At 41.3% G+C, this 18,188-nt stretch overlaps 1 protein-coding gene across 1 annotated transcript in view; it reads right to left on the bottom strand.

The window, feature by feature from the left end:
* Nucleotides 1–2,051: 2,051 nt before the first annotated feature.
* syne2a (spectrin repeat containing, nuclear envelope 2a) overlaps nt 2,052–18,188 on the bottom strand; it is a 140,948-nt gene continuing 124,811 nt past the window's right edge. The window contains 8 exon segments of the mRNA XM_076273191.1: nt 2,052–3,610; nt 6,331–6,377; nt 6,791–6,847; nt 8,379–8,570; nt 13,065–13,193; nt 13,737–13,964; nt 14,794–14,996; nt 17,887–18,013. Of these exon segments, the coding sequence (XP_076129306.1) occupies nt 3,400–3,610; nt 6,331–6,377; nt 6,791–6,847; nt 8,379–8,570; nt 13,065–13,193; nt 13,737–13,964; nt 14,794–14,996; nt 17,887–18,013 (1,194 nt within the window). The 3' untranslated portion in view covers nt 2,052–3,399.

An 18,188-nucleotide genomic window follows, 5' to 3' on the forward strand; every position in this document is an offset into this window, starting at 1 on the left:
AGGCGTGCTTTTGCAGAACATTGTTCTGTTATATTTTTTTTGTGATTCAGATTCCCTGCAAAAAATGATCCATTGAATCTTTAGTGACCATCACAATCTTCGTCTTACTCATTTCACTGCAGCATCCTATACTGTGGTCATTCATCAATGTTTTTTGCCCACTGTAGAAGTCCATTCTGTCTCACCAGTTTCTCAGTCACCAAATGTTTGCACCGTCGTATGTTTGCACTTTTTTCGGGGTGTTGGGTGGGTGGGGGGGTGGGGACGGGGTTGGGGTAGGGTTGGGTGTTTTTTAAAGGAGAATTCCGGTGTGATATTGACCTAAAGTGTATTGAAACATGATACCGAGTGTGAACGTATGTCTCATAGCCCATCTCGGCTTGTCCCCTGCACTCCAAAATCTGGCGCTAGTTAGCCGATGCTACCAACAGCTTTTTCAATTGTGGTGCTTCGGCATCGGGCTAGCCATGCAAATAAATCACTGTTTTACACCATTTACGAGGCTCAATGTATCTCCACACTTCATTGGTAGACTTCCGAGGGCCCTGACATTTAAAACGAGACATTGAGAACTTTGAAAAAGCACTGGTAGTTTACTTACAAGACGATTTATACAGACAGTATCTTCACGAAGTTTAGCGTTTGCAGCCATCTTGAATTTAGTCACGATAAGTCGAGCGACAAGTAAGAATGAACAGGTATGATAAGGGATCAGATTCCAAAAATAATTCAGTGGAAATGCATGGATTCCAGTTTCTTCCAGTAGCAGCAACTGGAATCCATGCATTTCCACTGAATTATTTTTGGAATCTGATCCCTTATCATAAATGGTGTAAAACAGTGATTTATTTGCATGGCTAGCCCGATGCCGAAGCACCACAATTGAAAAAGCTGTTGGTAGCATCGGCTAACTAGCGCCAGATTTTGGAGTGCAGGGGACAAGCCGAGATGGGCTATGAGACATACGTTCACACTCGGTATCATGTTTCAATACACTTTAGGTCAATATCACACCGGAATTCTCCTTTAAGTGTCTCCCTCAAGAACCTTTTCTGGAACTTATACACCTTACTCATAAAAATGACCAATTTGGAAGAATTAAATCCAAACACACCACACACCACAATCAATGTACTGCTAGCACCCACTATCTCCACAGATCCTATGGGGATGACAACAAGAACATTACATAGTCTGTCTAGTGGTAGGCTCAGGATAAACCTTGACTTCTGAGTGCCTGACCGAGAGAGGGACTCCGAAAGGACTGAGGTTAGAAGGACTGTGTGTGTGTGTGTGTGTGCATGCGTGTGTGTGTGTGTGTGCATCCTGTGTGCGTGCGTGCATGCATGTGTTTAAATAGGTCAGCAGGCCCAGAGGAGCACACACACTCACACTGCAATGAACAGTTGTTGATTAATGAGACAAGATAAAGTTAACAAGAGAAAGTTGTTTGTAGCCATTTAAAGCTTAATTCCTGTCTCAATGAGTAAATGAATGTATTAAAAAAAATAAAACATTGCAGCCTGTAAGGCTTTTGATTAATGCCTTAAATTTAATAATGCATTTCCTTACCGAATTAAATGTATTTTTTATTGTTCAGTGAGCTGTTCCAAAGAGTCTAGTAACACAGGTTTGTTGTACAAGTGTCTTTTGTAGTTATTGTATTCATGACCCCTCTCTTTCTCTTTCTCTCTCCTTTCCTCCTTTCCTCTTAAGCAGTGATTTCTACCCTCAAAGGGAACTAATGTAATCAGGCTTTTAAATGTGTAATGTGAACGCTTTAAATGTCAAGGTTACGGCGAGCCTGTCTGAAAGGAAACACACTTGTGATATTAAAATCCATGAAAAAACGTTGGTGACTCAGTGTTGTTGTTGTCAAATTTTCCGTCAGGAAGGATATCAGAAACTTTTCTTTAGTCTTTTCTTTTATGAGACCAAGTAATTTTTATTACAGTAATGATATGTTGTGTAAGTTACATAATGTTCATATCATTGACCTGGATCTTTGTGTGATGTGAAATGTGCTCTATAAACAACACAGGTCTGACCAATTGCAAATGACAAACCGTGTTTATTGTCAGCTGTTGGACACGCACCAATTGCTCTCATAAATAGACAATCAAAAGTCATCTATGTGTGTGTGATGACCAAGGCGTCATAATTAACAATGCCGTGATCACCAAAGAAATATTTACACTACAGTCATAAATCAAATACGAAACCAACCTCAACCGTTTAGTCACTACTTTTAAAATGCGATACTTTTAAAATGCATTTTAAACATGGATAAAGATGACAATGTCCATGTGAAGCAATGAGTTAAAACAACACAATAGAACTGAATTATGTGACAGACAGTGCGGCTAAGAGAATAAAATGAGTAAGTTGTGTGTTTCTTTCTTGTCCTTGTCAATCACTAGATATTAGTTTTTCTCCAGTGGACCCGAGAGTTTTTTGTAACTTCTCAACACACATCTGTATTACAGAATCTACAGCAGAGTATAAAGCAGGATTTTATAAGCAAAATAAAATCAAATAATTACACCAGAACTTCTTACTCTGCTTGTTTCATGACTAAAACATTACAACAAAATAATGCATTTTTTTCAGTCATTTTTCGATATCTTGATTTAGGAAAAAGTTAACTGGAGCTACAAAAACCAAACAAAACAAAACAAAACAAAACAAAATAAACAGAAAGTCAGCTTTGCTATATCTTGCACATTAATTATTAGAAAATTTCAGCCAGTTTCACAAAGTGTCTCAGAGGAAATGTTACATCAAAATTCATTCAGAGTATGGCTTCTTTTTATCTCTCTGGGAATAAATAGTACAAAAAAATCATAATTTGTCATAAATTCATAAATAACAGGTGTTTTAAAAATAGATTTTTTCTTTCTCTTTCTCTATTTTTTTGGGACAGTAGCGGCGTTTTCCCCTCCCTTTGGAGAGGTCAGAGAAAATGGATGGGTCAGCTTTGGAAGCAGGCCAGCCAATTGGTCATTGTGTGTGTGTGTGTGTGTGTGTGTGTGTGTGTGTGTGTGTGTGTGTGTGTGTGCGTGCGTGCGTGCGTGGGACCAGTGCTATTACTGTATGTGTGCCTGAGAGTCAGTCTATATTTGTGTGATCAACAGATCATTGTTTTGCATTTAACAGTATGTGTGTGTGTGTGCATGTGTGTGAGCGCATGTCTCGTAGGCAGTGGGTCATTGGTGAAGCACAGCATCCTCAGGTGGAAGGAGTGGTGAATTTGCTGGCGACCCTGCAGCTGAAACCATCCTCAGACAACAACGGTTTCAAATACACCAGCACCCACATCATACATATGTGCTTCAGTCTCCGTGTACTTGTGTGTGTGTGTGTGTGTGTGTGTGTGTGCATGCGCGCTCATGTTGCCCGTCACGTGGGTGGCGGTCCGTTGGTGTAGCGCAGCATAGGGTAGAAAGAGCGGGCGAAGTTGTTGGCGAGCGTGCAGCTGTAATCGTCCTCGGACAGAGGCACCAGGCAGGCGAGCACCAGCAGCAGCAGGAAGAGCAGGTGCAGGGGGAAGGCGGCGCGCAGCACCCGCTGGAAGAAGGAGCGCTGTGGGGACGGCTCACGTTTCTCCGCCCTGACGCCCAGGAAGAAACAAACAAACATATTGAGATATGTCATATTGAAATGTTGAAATAATTAAGGAAAGATACACACAAACGTCAACACAGACACACACATATGGTCATGTAATTTAAATAATTATAGGAAAAATACCACGCGCACACAGAAATAAATTCATATTAATGACAGACACACACATAAGGTCATGTAATTTAAATAATTATAGGAAAAATAACGCGCACACACAGAAATAAAGTCATATTAACCATAATCATATTGAAATATAATTACAGCCCCATTGGTTTATAAATGTTATCAACTCAAGTTTTTGTTATTGTTTTTTTATAGATTTATTTTTGGTCTTTTCATGCCTTTACTAACAGGACAGTGGAGAGAAGGCCGGAAATGAGTGGGAGAGAGATGGGGAGTGTGGGTTCGGGAAATGACCTCAGGCTGGACACGAACCAGGGTCCCCTGGGCATCAACCCAACTTAAGGTTTAGGGCATGAAGTGACCATTTCTGTAGGTAATGGAATTCACAGTCTTAATTACTTACTTACACAGAGAAAAAAAGATTTCCACTTTCCTTAAGGCACATTGGTATGGTGACTGTGTGTGATTTGCTTGACTGTGTGTGTGTGTGTGTGTGTGTGTGTGTGTCCGAGGCGATTGCTCGAAGACTACAGGGGAAGCTCAGCCTCCTCTAAAATATCATGGAAAATCGCATCAAATAACACTATTACATTAGCTAGCCTACTATTCCAACTAGAACATGCTGAAAACATGTTCATCTTCATGGCTAGTTTGTTCAGCAATAAGGTTTTGCCGGTCATTTATCGTGATTTCGCACCCGTAATACATTGCTGTGACGACACGATCCATCAAAAAAACATGCAAAAACCCCATAAATGCTCGGCTTCACTGGACTTTCAATGGCACTACAGAGTGGGCTGATCTCAGTGCAGAAAAGCTACACGTTTATTGGACAAGTGCCACAAAATCATCATTTCCAGGGAAGCCCGGCGTCTCTGGGGGTGAATAGACCTCTCCAGAATAAGTCCCGCCTCCGTAACTTCCGTATCCATCCAACTTCCGGTCGTCAAATGTCTATGGGAAATAACATGGCGTTTCGAAAGATCGTACCTGCTAAACTCTGTAGGTGACAAAGAAAAAGTAGATCCCTTGAGGATCAATAAAGTATCTATCTATCTATCTATCTATCTATCTATCTATCTAAAAGCTGGTGGGCCGATTGGCCTACACACTTCATGTCATGCCATCTAGTTTTCACTGGATTTTTTGATTGTCGGTGCCGTTTAAGTAGTAAGCGATTATTAATGCTAACCGGGAGCTAGTTCCGATGTACGCTGGAGGAGGAGGGCTTTAGATCTTGCTCACAACCCAGTCACAACCTAACGTGATGGTCATTTTCATGTGTGATTCATGCGTGGTTTCAGTGGTCTATAAATGTAAATCGTTTGCAAGGTTCAGCCAGAGACGTTGATAAAGCTAACTATAAGTTAACTATAGAATCTTTGGTTCAGCCTCTTTTCAACATGACTTAACTTTGGTTTGACTGTGCGAGTTTGTTGGCTGTTATTGAGATATTTGAAAAAGAAAGAAATTGCCGACGAAGACACTAAAGACATGACGAGATGAGATTTTTTTTCACGAATAACAGATAATGATAAGCAGACTAGGAATCAGAGGCTGAATCGTATTGAGTCGATAGCTTTATTTTGCATGACCTTGATCAGAACAGTAACGTTTTCAGAATGTATTAACAACCTATCAAACATGATGATTTCACGCAGGGTTAGTGCCACCTCCGTAGACAGGCTCTGGTGTCACGAACTCCATTTCGGTGAAGACAAACTATGAAACATTGCCGTTGCTATGCAACCTTGACTGGGGGAGTCGCGGCGTCTGAAGCTTGCGTTAGCTTAGTGCTTCTTACTGATATATTTCTACTTTAACAGCACCGACAATCAAAACACCCAGTGGAAACTAGATGGCAGAAGTGTGTAGGCCACCATTTTTTTCTACTTCGCCACCTAAAGATGTTTTACCGGTATGATATTTCGAAATGCCATGTTATTTCCCATAGACATTCGATGCCCGTTAGTTGGATGGATACGGAAGTTACGGAGGCGGGACTTATTCCGGAGAGGTCTATGGGACAGTGGGATGGCCCGGACGCCGAGCTTCTGTATGATGATTGGAGGAACCGTCATAGAGGCTGGACTCTTTTTGATTGACAGCATATGTCGCGATCTGACAGGAAGTGGTTCAAGTTCAAGGGATGTGTTAACGTTGGCAGGTGAAGTCAAGAGGCAAGGCAAGTTGCAGCTCAAATTCTCATAATTTGGGAGCAATACAGTCGGTTTCTATTTGTCTTTGTAAATAGCATACTGTAAATAAAACCGTGATCTGGAGTTACAGAGTTTGTGACTTGCTTTTGTTTCAGTTGTGTATTTAGGCTAAGTTAGGTAGCGCGCTATATAACGTTGTAGGCTACATTATGCCATGTCTGCCATACCAACTCTATAGCCTACTGTTTGGCCTATTCTGGGTTTTGGGATAATTTTTGCCCTCAAAGAACAATATAGCACCTTAATAATATTAATTTGATAATTGACCATTTTTATCAGAGCTTCCCCTGTTCCAAAGAGCAGCAATCGCCACTGGTGTGTGTTTATGCCCATATGTGGTGTGTGTGCGCATGTGTCTCACCTGCTGCCTGTTGGCGATCGTCTGCCTCCTGCTTCAGATGGGGAATCCTACAGGGAATGGAACACAGGCCTGTCAATCACACTGCTTACAGTACATCAACACACAAACATGGATTCAAAACTGAATACGCAGCGACCTCTGATTCTGTCCATCTTTAGATAAAAATTTTGGACAACATGCAAAAAACACCAAGGGCTGCAAAACAGGGGTGTTTGTAAACTGCTCGAGGATAACCTGTACATTATACACTTACAGTAGTATCTCTTCAGTGGTGCTCTTTTTCTCTCAACTTGAGGAGAATTGAGGTGAACATTAGCAATATGTCTCTCTACGCTAGCGCTAGTCTTTCAAGCTGCTCTGATTACCCTCTGTTCACTGACAGTGGTGTTTTTTCCACTCTGTCAGACGGAAATGAACTATAAGTGGATAATTGCTGATGGCTTTGAGGGCTTGTACCTACCTTCGATCCCGGGATTCTTGCCAGCTGCCTGCTTTGATGCAGCGATTCAGCTGAGTCCTGCAACCATTTACAAAGGCAGGTTTAGTGTGACAAACAGAAACTCTGTCAGAAAAGATAGCTATTTGGCTATTACAGGGGCCCAAGAGTACCATTGTCCAAAATAGAAACTCAATAATTTTATATCAGTCCTCCGCATTTTACACTACAGTTCCTCAATGTTCCTTTCTACTACTCAGCTTTAAAAAAAATACTGTGCTTTAAGCGGCTGCTGGCTCTGCGGCTACTGCTGCATGGTGTTAGCCCACAGTCACATTAGCTACAAGAGACAGCGGCAAAGCAGCAGGCTCCCATTCATTTTCAATAGGAGTGGCCGTTTGCCAGCGACAAGTGATGAGCTTGCCGTTGCCACGAGCAAAGGCGGGGCCAAAATAGACAAGAAGTCTATTTTATGCAAATGCTGAGCGATGCAACAAAGCGACTGCCAATCGGAGTGAAGGTGACGTGACGTTCGTTGCTTGAAAGTTACCTCAAAAACTTTATCCAAGATGGCGGAGCTAACTCATGGAAGGCAATATTTCTGTATTAACATGTAAGTTCAGGGTTTGTGGCCTTATATTTTGCAATACCTAGCAAGAAATCAACAACGGAGTACAGCCTTATTAACAGCCCACTCAACGGGAAGTTGGTCGCTGTCTTTTGTAGCTAATGTGACTAGAGCGAGAGTTAGAGTTCCTTGACTGCAGTCAAAGACTGGCCCTGTTAGCACCATAGCAGTAAGAACAATCAACATGGCACTTTAGAGTTCCTTGACTGAAGTCAAAGACTGCCCCTGTTCGTCTGAACAACCCCAAATAAGGCTTTGACTGCTCACAGAAACGTTTCCAATCTTAATATTTCAAAAAAGCTCAGGGATGGCACACACATTTTTTCCCTGAAAGCTCCACAGCTATGAATGTATTTCAGAATCATTATCTTCTGAAGACATTTACTGTGGAAAAGAGAGGCTATTTGGGAGTGGTCAGTTCACTGAGTGCTTTTTATACTGGTTTCTCTGGATCCTCTGCCATTACTGATGCATCCATTTTGCCTCATGTTCAATCAGTACCTTCTGTCCTCCCTAGAAATAGACTCTCTGAGCTGGTAATAGTGCCACACAGAGTCATTCTAATGTAACAATCCAGCTAGTCTCAGAGATTAGGAAAGTCTCTCTCAAATGTCTACAGAAAGACAGACAAAAATCCAAAGTCCTGAGCACTGGTGCTTCAAAACTGCTGCCTGAAATGTCCTCCTTTTGGGTTGTGTTTGACTACCTATTTATGCACATTTCAAATTCTACAAAAAACTCTACACTGATGCATAATCAGATCTATGACTCTAAAAATATTGTACATTGACAAACACACACAAGCAAATAATCAAGCGAGCAAGCAAGCAAGCAAGTAAACATACAAACAAACAAACAAACAAACAAATTAGTCTCACCAGTCTCCTCTGCATGGTGTGGAGGTCCTGGCCCACCCATCAAGTATGCAAGCAAACAAACAAGTAAAACAAACAGACAAACAAACAAATAACGTGCGAGTCTCACCAGTCGCTTCTGGACGGTGCAGAGGTCTTGGCCCACTTGGCGCAGCAGTAGCCTCAGCTTGTTACCGATGACGTGTAGCTTCTCGCGGGCCTCGATGCTGTCTTCTGCACTGGCCTCGGGGAGCAGCTGGGCTGTGAGCTCCTGGAGCGAGCCCACCTGCCTCTGTCGCTCACGCAGCTCCTCCTCAAGGCCCTGGGCAGGAGAGAGAGAGAGACACACACACACACACACACACACACTTTACATTCAGCTCAATTCAACTCAATTCAAGTCATTTCAGGTTGGTTGAATTCGAATTGATTCGACTCGATTCGGTTTGAATCAATTCTATTTGTTTCCATTCCATTGAATTCAGATAAATTCAGATCAGTTCAGCTCAGACTCAGCCCAGCCCAGTCTAGAGTACACCAGTTCCATTCAGTTCTGTCCAGCCGAGTTCTGCTCAATTCAATCCAATCCAGTTGAGTTGAACTGAAGTGAATTTTATTTATTCTACATTAACGGTTGAAATAGTCTCAAGGTGCTTAATAGCAAGTACACAGGTTACAATGAAAAATAAATAAATAAATAAGAACACCTTTAATCTGCATCTGCCAGGCTGGGAATGGGCCAGAGAGAGAACAAAGGTGTAAACCTCCAGACCACGTCTACTTTACCCCCATATCTCCAGTCTCCCTTTGACTCGGCATTTGACTACATTTAATCATTTGGATGGAGAGAATTTCATGGCATCATAATACAAGACAGGCAGAGCCTCTCCTCTCCTCTCTTCTCCTCGCCCTTTCCTCTCCTCTCCTCTCAGCACTAATGTGGAGTGTAAACACATGTGCTGACCACTGCCTTACAGTTTTGTCGTTCTGGGCAACAGTTGAGTGGCTCAATAAATTCTGAGCAATGGAACATCATCATCGGGGTTGTGAGCAGATGAACTGAACAAATCTCATTACTCAGAAAAAAAAACTCTTTTTACTTATTACTGAGCTGGTTGACTCAGGCAGGAGATGTCAAACAGAAGTAATGATGTTTCAGAGAAAAATCAGCTGCAGTACATGGAAAGGGAGCACATATGGTTTCGCCCCTTGAGTAAGAGCGGGACGGAAGAGAAGCGATGCACGTGGGTGGCCGAGGCGAGAAGTGTGTGCCGAGAGAGAATTTTATCCCTTTTAATATTATTATTATTTTTTCTTTCATTATTACATTTTATCTCTATACCAATATTAATGTAAAGTTGATTATTAACATGTTATACCTGTAGCTTTGGCAACAATGACTTAACTCATTCATGCCAAAAAAGCACCATTTGATTTGATTTGATTTGAGAGAGAGAGAGAGAGAGAGAGAGGGAGGAGAGCGGTACACGTGGGTGGATGAAGCGAGGAGTGTGTGCCGAGAGAGAGAGAGAGACAGCGTGAGTGTGAACTGTGAACAGAACTGTGACCCCAATTCACTACATCATGAAGCTGTCAAAAGCCAAGAGACAAACCCTGAGATGAGTCCCATCAGCCAACTCATAATAGAATTGACTAATATCACACCCACTAATCTGACTAATCTAAACCACCAAGACAAAATTCATCTATCAGAGAAAATCAACACTAACAAAATAACATACACTGAGAAAGAAATGTATATTACATATTGGAACTAAGTCACCAAAACCCAACACAAACTCGAATGCTATTTGGCCCTTAACCATGACTACAAATTAGCCCCTTATCTTGATACACTAATAGACAAAAAACTTCAAAATCCTTGATAATGTACAGACTCAGTGAGCACAACCTGGCCATAGAACATGGAAGGCGAAAGCAGACCTGGGGCCTCATTTATAAAAGGGTTGCGTAGAAACCATCCTTCATTTGATCTTAGATCATTTCTGAAATGATCGTACGTGTGATTCAGAGAAAACGAACGTACGCACAAAAAAACGTGCGTACGCCACCCTTCCAGATGTGCCCATTATAAATCACAAATGAACGTCAACTTGTGCGCAGCCGGATGGTTTTAGGTCTCCGCCTTGTAAACACCCCCTCATCAATATCATTAGCATATGTGTTAATGAAATCAATGGCCTAAAAGCTGTAGCTTATGTAAAATTATATATTGAAAACATTGTATAGGCCTAGCCTTTGCCATCTGATGTTAACTAGCCTATATGCGTCAGTTCGAATAGCTTACCTTATGTTTTTTCCAGCAAAGCTTTCTGGAAAGAGATCATATGCATCCATGTCTATTGTCCTCTGCTCGCTTTCATTCCTTTTGCTTGCAGTAATGTGAATAATCAACATTTCGTATGTTTAGGCCTACTTTGTAGGAAAAAAAAGGCTAGGACTAGCTTATGAAGGAAAGACCTCTAGGCCTATATAATCCTGTACGTTATGGTACAGTAGGCTACTGTACGTTTCCAATATGACCCAGGGTAATATGCTGATTTAGCCTACAAAACAGAGGACTAAATTATAAGCGTGATATGTCATGTAGGCTTAACGTTTCTTTTAGGGTAGGCTATGTTTTTGCTGAAAAAGTAGCCTAGTTCGCCGGTCATTTTTCATTCATTCTGCATATCTTTGCTATCATTTTCTTTCAATAATGTCCAATGGCTTAAACATTGTCCTTTATTGTTTGCTTTAGGCTTACCTTTATATTTTATCCTACATTATTCAACTCACGTATTGTCAACTGATCTTGGGCACTGCCAGTCAAAAAAAGCAAACAGGTGCGCGCTCTGCACCTCTTTACGCAACACTAAATCTTTACGCAACACTAAATATGAAGATGCCCTGCTTTCAGAGGATAACTTCCGTCCCTTGGTTGTGTAGGCTATATATGATATAAAATATCTATAGCCTACATTGTATAGCTTACAGTCAAATAATACCGTTCTGTTACGAAGCCGGGAATAGGCCTATGAGCGCAAATTAGAATGTAGTGGAGGCTAAACGCGAGTAAACGCAGTTTATCCACCTCTGAAATTTCAGAAATAGAGTTTAGGCCTACCCACCTCTTATTAGAGTTTATCCACCTCTCAAAAAAGTTTATTCACTTTTAACATTCAAAACTGTATGATCAAATACTATCCTATATTCCCAATACTGCACAATAACCTCCAACATTATCAAACTGTTCGAATGCCTTTTTGAATGCCTTCCTCTCCTAAACGAGGGCAATTGGACATTTGATGGTCAATATTAGATTGGTGAGAACACTAAATATACTAGATCACCTGTAAGAATGTTTCAATTATTCTATCGTAGGTCTTGGTTTTTTTTTAGATATTGTGAAATAAGTAAGCTATACGTATTTTCACTTTCTTAAGTGGGCTATAGTTTTCATTAGCAGTTTTATGCCAAACCATGAAACATTAAGCTGCGTCCAAAAACGTCTTTAAAAATCTTCTGATATTGATCATGCATATGGCAAAGAAAGACATAAGATCGTTGGTCTTGGAATTTTGAAAAATGCATCGCACTTGGACCTCAGATTACTTGCAGTACCCAGGCATTACCACAAGGAAATGGTTGTACGTCAAGTTTGAACCTGACGTGGAGATAAGCACTTTTCCACGTCAAAGACGGTTTTTATAAATCTGAGCGTTGGCATGGATTTGAGCGTACGCACGGTCTAAGATCAAATATGTGCGTAAGAACGCTTTATAAATGAGGCCCCTGGCAGCCTAGAGAAGCCAGACTGGGCTCTCTCTGATCTCAGAGTGCTGTAGAAACAGAGCTACATTTTCTCACTGAGTGCAATCATTATACAGACCTGAGATGTGAATTCTACATAAAAGCAAAAAATATCTAATATAGAGTTCACAGAACAAACAAATGAAGGGAAAATTAATATATATTAGGAGAAATTAAAGAAACTGCACTAGCAGCAGCAAAATATGTATCTGCATGCCACAAAAGAAGAAATACGTTTTAAACTTAATAATTTCTTTTTTTTTATCGTTATTAATATTACTATTATTGAAAATCATATGTTATTACTATCATTAACATTATTACTGCTGTTTATTTTACTGTTCTTAATGCTTTGGCAATATTGTACAATGCACAGTCAATAAAGCTCATTGAATTGAATTAAATTAAGAAAGAGAGAGAGAGAGGGAGAGAGAGGGAGAGAGAGAGAGAGAAAGAGAGCAGAGAGAGTGTGTGTGAGAGAGAGAGTGTGTGTGAGAGAGAGAGTGGGAGATTGAGTGGTTGATTTAATCAGATACTGTATTTCCCCTCTCAAAGTCTCAGTCATCAAAGCCATCAGCAGGATGCAGGATGTGTTATTGCAAACACAAGTGTGCTGACACGAACCTTATGAAATACAACACGTAAACATCAGAACAACTAGTTAAAGATGTGTATAGACACTCCTGTGCATATCAGAGGTTTGTGTTTATGTTTATTGTACTTGGCAGACGCTTTTGTCCAAAGTGATCTGCAGTATATATACGTATGTATACTGTGTTGTTATGTATAGTGAATGTATTTTGGATCCTGTGTGTTCGGCATATATAGCATATGTACTACAGTATATACATATAATATGTTGTAATGTGTTCAAAACCCATGGCAATTGCATTCAAATGTAAGATAGCTCCACCATCTAAACTGGCTTTTCTCAGTGCTGTTGAAGTAGACAGGCATTGGTGTTGGCTTGACTGTACTGTTGGTGGCTGGACATCACTGTTACCTTTAGCGTGGCCATGTGGTCGCGCAGGGCGGTCAGTGAGGTGGACTCATCGCGTATGTCCACCGTGTAGCGCCTGCTATCTGCGTGGGCCAGCCACAGCAGGAGGGCGTGCAACGTCTCATGGAACTCCTGAAGGCAGAGGGCAGGGGTCAAAGAGTGAGTGGGTGGTGGTTTTTGAACATTCTAACATAAGATTCCCTTCCACAACAATTCAAGGTTCTACAATTCTATGTTGAATTCAATGAACCCAGATATTCGTTAAAACGTTCATTTTCCAACATTACGTCACACCAGTGTAACGGGAATGTTGGAAAATGAACGTTCTAAAGAATATCTGGGTTGACTGACTAATTGACTGACTCTCAGGCAGACTGATTGTCTGATTCATTGATTGACTGACTGTCAGGGCCTTGTACACAAAACAATCTGTTATGTCCTGTATGTACAGCATACTGTAACTTTTCAGTGCAATAAACCACACCTGAGAGCACACTAGCCCAATGAATGAATGAATGAATACATGCATGCATGAATAAACGAATGAATGAATGGATTAATTAACATTACTGATACTTAAAACCTGCTATGTACCTATGATATGTCAACACATTTTCCTCTAGATTTACATACTCTACATTTGGTGTAGTAAGCGCTAAAGTCCGGCTCTCCTACCTGGCAGCGCATGAGTGTAGTGCGCAGGCTGCTCTCCCAGGCCTCCAGGCGTGAGCAGGCCTCTGTCCAGCCCTGGTTCATGGAGCGCAGGGCCTCATGCAGCCGCCCCGGGTCCTCCAGGCACTCAGGCCTCTTAGCACCACCCTCACCCTGCTGCTGGAGCTGCTGGCCACCCAGGTTCAGAGAGAGCATCATGGCCTTGTAGCGGGCAAAGGTCTTCTGCATCTCCTACACAGCAAAGGGAGGATAAATGGATGGATGGATGGATGGATGGATGGATGGATGGATTGATAGATAGATAGATAGATAGATAGATAGATAGATAGATAGACAGACAGATAGAGACAAATAGATAAATAGATAGATAAATAGATAGATAGATAGATAGATAGAGATACATAGATAGATAGATAGATAGATAGATAGACAGATATAGATAAATAAATAAATAAATAAATAAATAAATAAATAGATAGATAGATAGATGTCATTCAGTGACGTGCGTGAGAGGAGAGGGGTGGTGGAGGAGGAGAGAAGTGCAGATGGAGGGAGGAGAGTGTAAACAAAGTAATTCAATTACATTTGATCTGATTTTATTTCTTTAATGCCAAAAACGTCTGAAATAGTCTCAGGGTGTTTTACAAAGCCCAGTAGACACATTAGATTTAGACAGTAAACAGTTCAGACACCATAGCCATGGTAGGCACGCTACATCAAAGTATCTGATAGCCATAGCTGTACTTCAAAATGACATACAAATTGGTTCAGTGGATACGAACTCAGAGCAAAGTTTCAAACTTCAAACGCATTGAGTTCAACTTGTGCAACTTTGGCCAAATTTGTGTTGAATCATAAGAATGAGATGGTCAAATTAAGTCAGATATTCTGGGTACCGTAAGTTCATTATATGACATTAGTTAAACTTTGACAGTCAGAATGGAGAATTATCATTATGTGTGTGTGTTGAATCATAATAATTAAATGGTAATGTCTGATTTCTTAGGTACAGTTAGTTCATTAAGTGGCAACTATGACAATGATTTTTCTGTCATCGTACCTTGAGCTGCCGGACTTTAGCCTCCATGGCCTCGATGGTGGCGTCCGGCTCGGGCTTCTGCAGCTGCTGCAGCTCGGGCGTCACTTGGCCCAGCCAGGAAGTGATGTCACTGAGGTCAGAGGTCAGCTGCTGGCGGTCTCTCTGGCTGCTCAGCTCCTGGGTCATGGCCTGCGCCTGTAGAAGCTCCCAGCGCTCAATCACTCCTGAGAGGAGGAAAGAAGAGGAGGAGAGGAGAGGAGGGAGGGGAGGAGGAGAGGGGTGGAGAAGTGGAGGGGAAGACGGAGTGGACAAGAAGAGGAGAGGAAGGGAGGAGAGATAAGAGAGGAGAAGACAGAGGAATGGCAGGAGAATGGAGAGGAAAGAGTTGAAAGGAGAAGAGAATAAAAGAAGAGGGAGAAAGGGAAGAAGTGTTAAATGGAAAGAGGAAAGAAGAGGTGAAAAGAGGGTGGAAGAGAGGAGATGGTTATGGGATTTGGCAGACGCTTTTGTCGAAAGCGACTTACAAATAAAACAATAGTTAAATTAACAGTGAACAGTTTTAAAAAGTTGGTAAGACTACATTAAGGATAATAGCAATAATACACAATAATGTCAATGCAATCAATAACCTAATGAAAATAAACAATGAAAATTAACAAATACTATAATATATAATAACCATAACGCATAAGAAACGCTTAACTAACAAAGTGCAGGCTGAACAGATATGCCTTTAGACCCCTCTTGAAAGACCCAAAACTATCACAGGAATGGAGAGCACTTGGCAATTCATTCCACCAACAAGAAACCACTGAGGAAAAGAGTCTTGAATTTATGCGTTTATGGCATGTCCACACAGCAGCTTGATCATAAAATTGAGATAGCAGGGAGCAGATCCAGTAAGTGTCCTATAGGCCAAGGTGAGAGATTTAAGTGCAATTCTGGCCACTATAGGGAGCCAATGGAGAGTAACTAAGAGAGGCCGGCTGATTGAAGACTAGGGATGCTGCAGAATTCCGAATCTGTTGCAACGTTCTTACTACACAAGCAGGCAGTCCCGCTAACAGTGAATTACAATAGTCTAGTTTGGAGATAACCATGGCCTGTACAAGACGTGTGGAATCTTGTGTTAGATTAGGTCTGATCTTCCTAATGTTGTAAAGGACAGACCAACATGATTTTGCAATTGCGGCTAAATGCTCAAAGTCGGTCATCAATTATGACGCCCAAGTTACGTGCCGATTCAGTTGGGGTCAGTGAAGATGAGTCAAGCTGGATGTTAATCTGTTGGGGAATAGCTGTTTTTAGCTGAAAACACCAAAAGCTCTGTTCTTGAGAGATTAAGCTGAAGATGCCAATCTTTCATCCAGACTCAAATATCCTTAAGGCAATAAGGCAGGGCTCTACACTAACACACAAAAAATTTAGGAGCACAGACAAAAATTTGGGCGCACAGTCACTTCTGTACTTAATTTACACATAATCTAACATTACACTGCAGCTAACAGTTAAACATGCCAGTGCACCAATTGCGAATATTAAGAATGACTGACAACATTTAGGCTACAGGAACCAGGATTTTAAAGATCAGTGCCTACTTTATTTTCAGTCTGTTCTATTTTCCTACATTTTGTTAATGTAAAATAATATAATACATTGCCATATTTGCATTTAGCCTGTATATCAAGTATCCTGCCAAATGTACAGTAGGCTAATTTATTTATTTGTGAATCCATCTGTAGCTACTCCAAATATGCCCATGGTGACCTATCTGACTGCATACTGCCTAATACTACTACTAAAACAGTCAATTTTCTCTTCCACAAAACCCAACATAGGCTATCAAGGATATATATATTTTTTATCCTTTTTTTTTTATATATCTGCATTGATGGGGGCAGTAGGCAAACGTTAGGCCTACTTTCGTTTTGCACTTCAGCTTGTATTCTGTGTAAACAAACAAGAATGCGTGGAAGCCTGGAGTTGTCAGTAGCGTTCTACCTTTGAATAATATGGGAGTATTACGGGAGGCTACTTTTGTGCCTGTTCGCTACAGCTATATTTTGCATATAATTGCAGCCAATACGTCAACTGGGCTAAAAGGCATGTTAGGTTACCTTTCCTTCTCTCACTGCATTCTCAGAATCTCAGCCTGTTCCTCCTATATCCGATGAATTTGTTGGATAGAAGAACTAATTTCTTCAATCTTTGCATCTTGGCTGGCTAGTCTAACTTTTCGCTTTTTCTGCGCGCTCTTGGATTTGATAGAAGCGACTACTAGCGAGTCACAACGCGAAACTGCTAACGTTGATGGGAGGTGTAGTTTTTATGCTGCATTCGCGACGTGATTCTATGGTTTGCACATGTTTCTCGATGTTGAGGTGTATTTTGTAGACAAACATTGACATGGTTAGAAGTCATTCGCACCAGTGCGCCTAAATATTTTTTTGCACTCGCACGCCATCATTTTTACTCGCATGTGCAAGTGAAATGGGCGCACTGTAGAGCCCTGCAATAAGGACATAAAACAAGAGCCAAGCCAAAGAGCCAAGAAAACAGAATTGACAGAAAAGACACCAAAGTGCAAAGAAGAGAAGATGGCATGAGATGAGAGAGAATATTAAGAACCATTTCCTCATCCATCTCATAACTGACAGAAAAAGTGTTGTTTTGTACAACTATAAACCAGTGGTTAGTCTGATATGTGATGGCGCTGTAAAACCATTTATTGATGTCACAGACCACAAACAGACATGTTTGTGATCGTGCCAGCTTGTGATTCACTTTCAAGGCACGCCTCACAACAGCTGTGTCACATTAAAACAAGCCATTGCTTGACTTCAAATATGACCACATTATGACTGGTTTAACTATCGCAATTAAAATGGTCCTTGGGCTGAAGTTGTCCTACTCTGTTTTAAGGTTAAACAGGAGTGAGCGAGTGTGTGTGTGTGTGTGTGTGTGTGTGCTCTACTGACGTGACACTATGTGACGAGACACACTTTGCCCACATTTCCATCTCCAAACATGCATAATGTACTGCTTGTCACACACACACACATATATACACACACACACACACACACACACACACACACACACACACACACACACCTGACTGCTTGTCTGCAGTGGTGAGGCCGGTGAGGCCCTGTTCCTCCTGCTGCTCCTCATCGTCCAGGATCAGAGATACGCGCTTCACACTCTTGATGCTGCCGCTGCATTCCGACATCAGACGAACCTGAACCACACACACACACACACACACACACACACACACACACACACACACACAGTTAATTGATCAACTCTACAGACACAATGTGGGGAGTAGAGCTTTCTAGTGACAGATGGTGTCTATGATGGCTGAATGTATGTATGAATGTATAGCCAGCAGAGGGCATCATCTACAGCAT

The sequence above is a fragment of the Alosa pseudoharengus genome, unplaced genomic scaffold (genome assembly GCF_046254945.1).
Source record: "Alosa pseudoharengus isolate Yale_2024_CS ecotype anadromous, Long Island Sound unplaced genomic scaffold, YU_APseudo_1.1 YU_APseudo_1.1_scf_7, whole genome shotgun sequence".
In the NCBI taxonomy this organism is placed as follows: Eukaryota; Metazoa; Chordata; class Actinopteri; order Clupeiformes; family Clupeidae; genus Alosa; species Alosa pseudoharengus.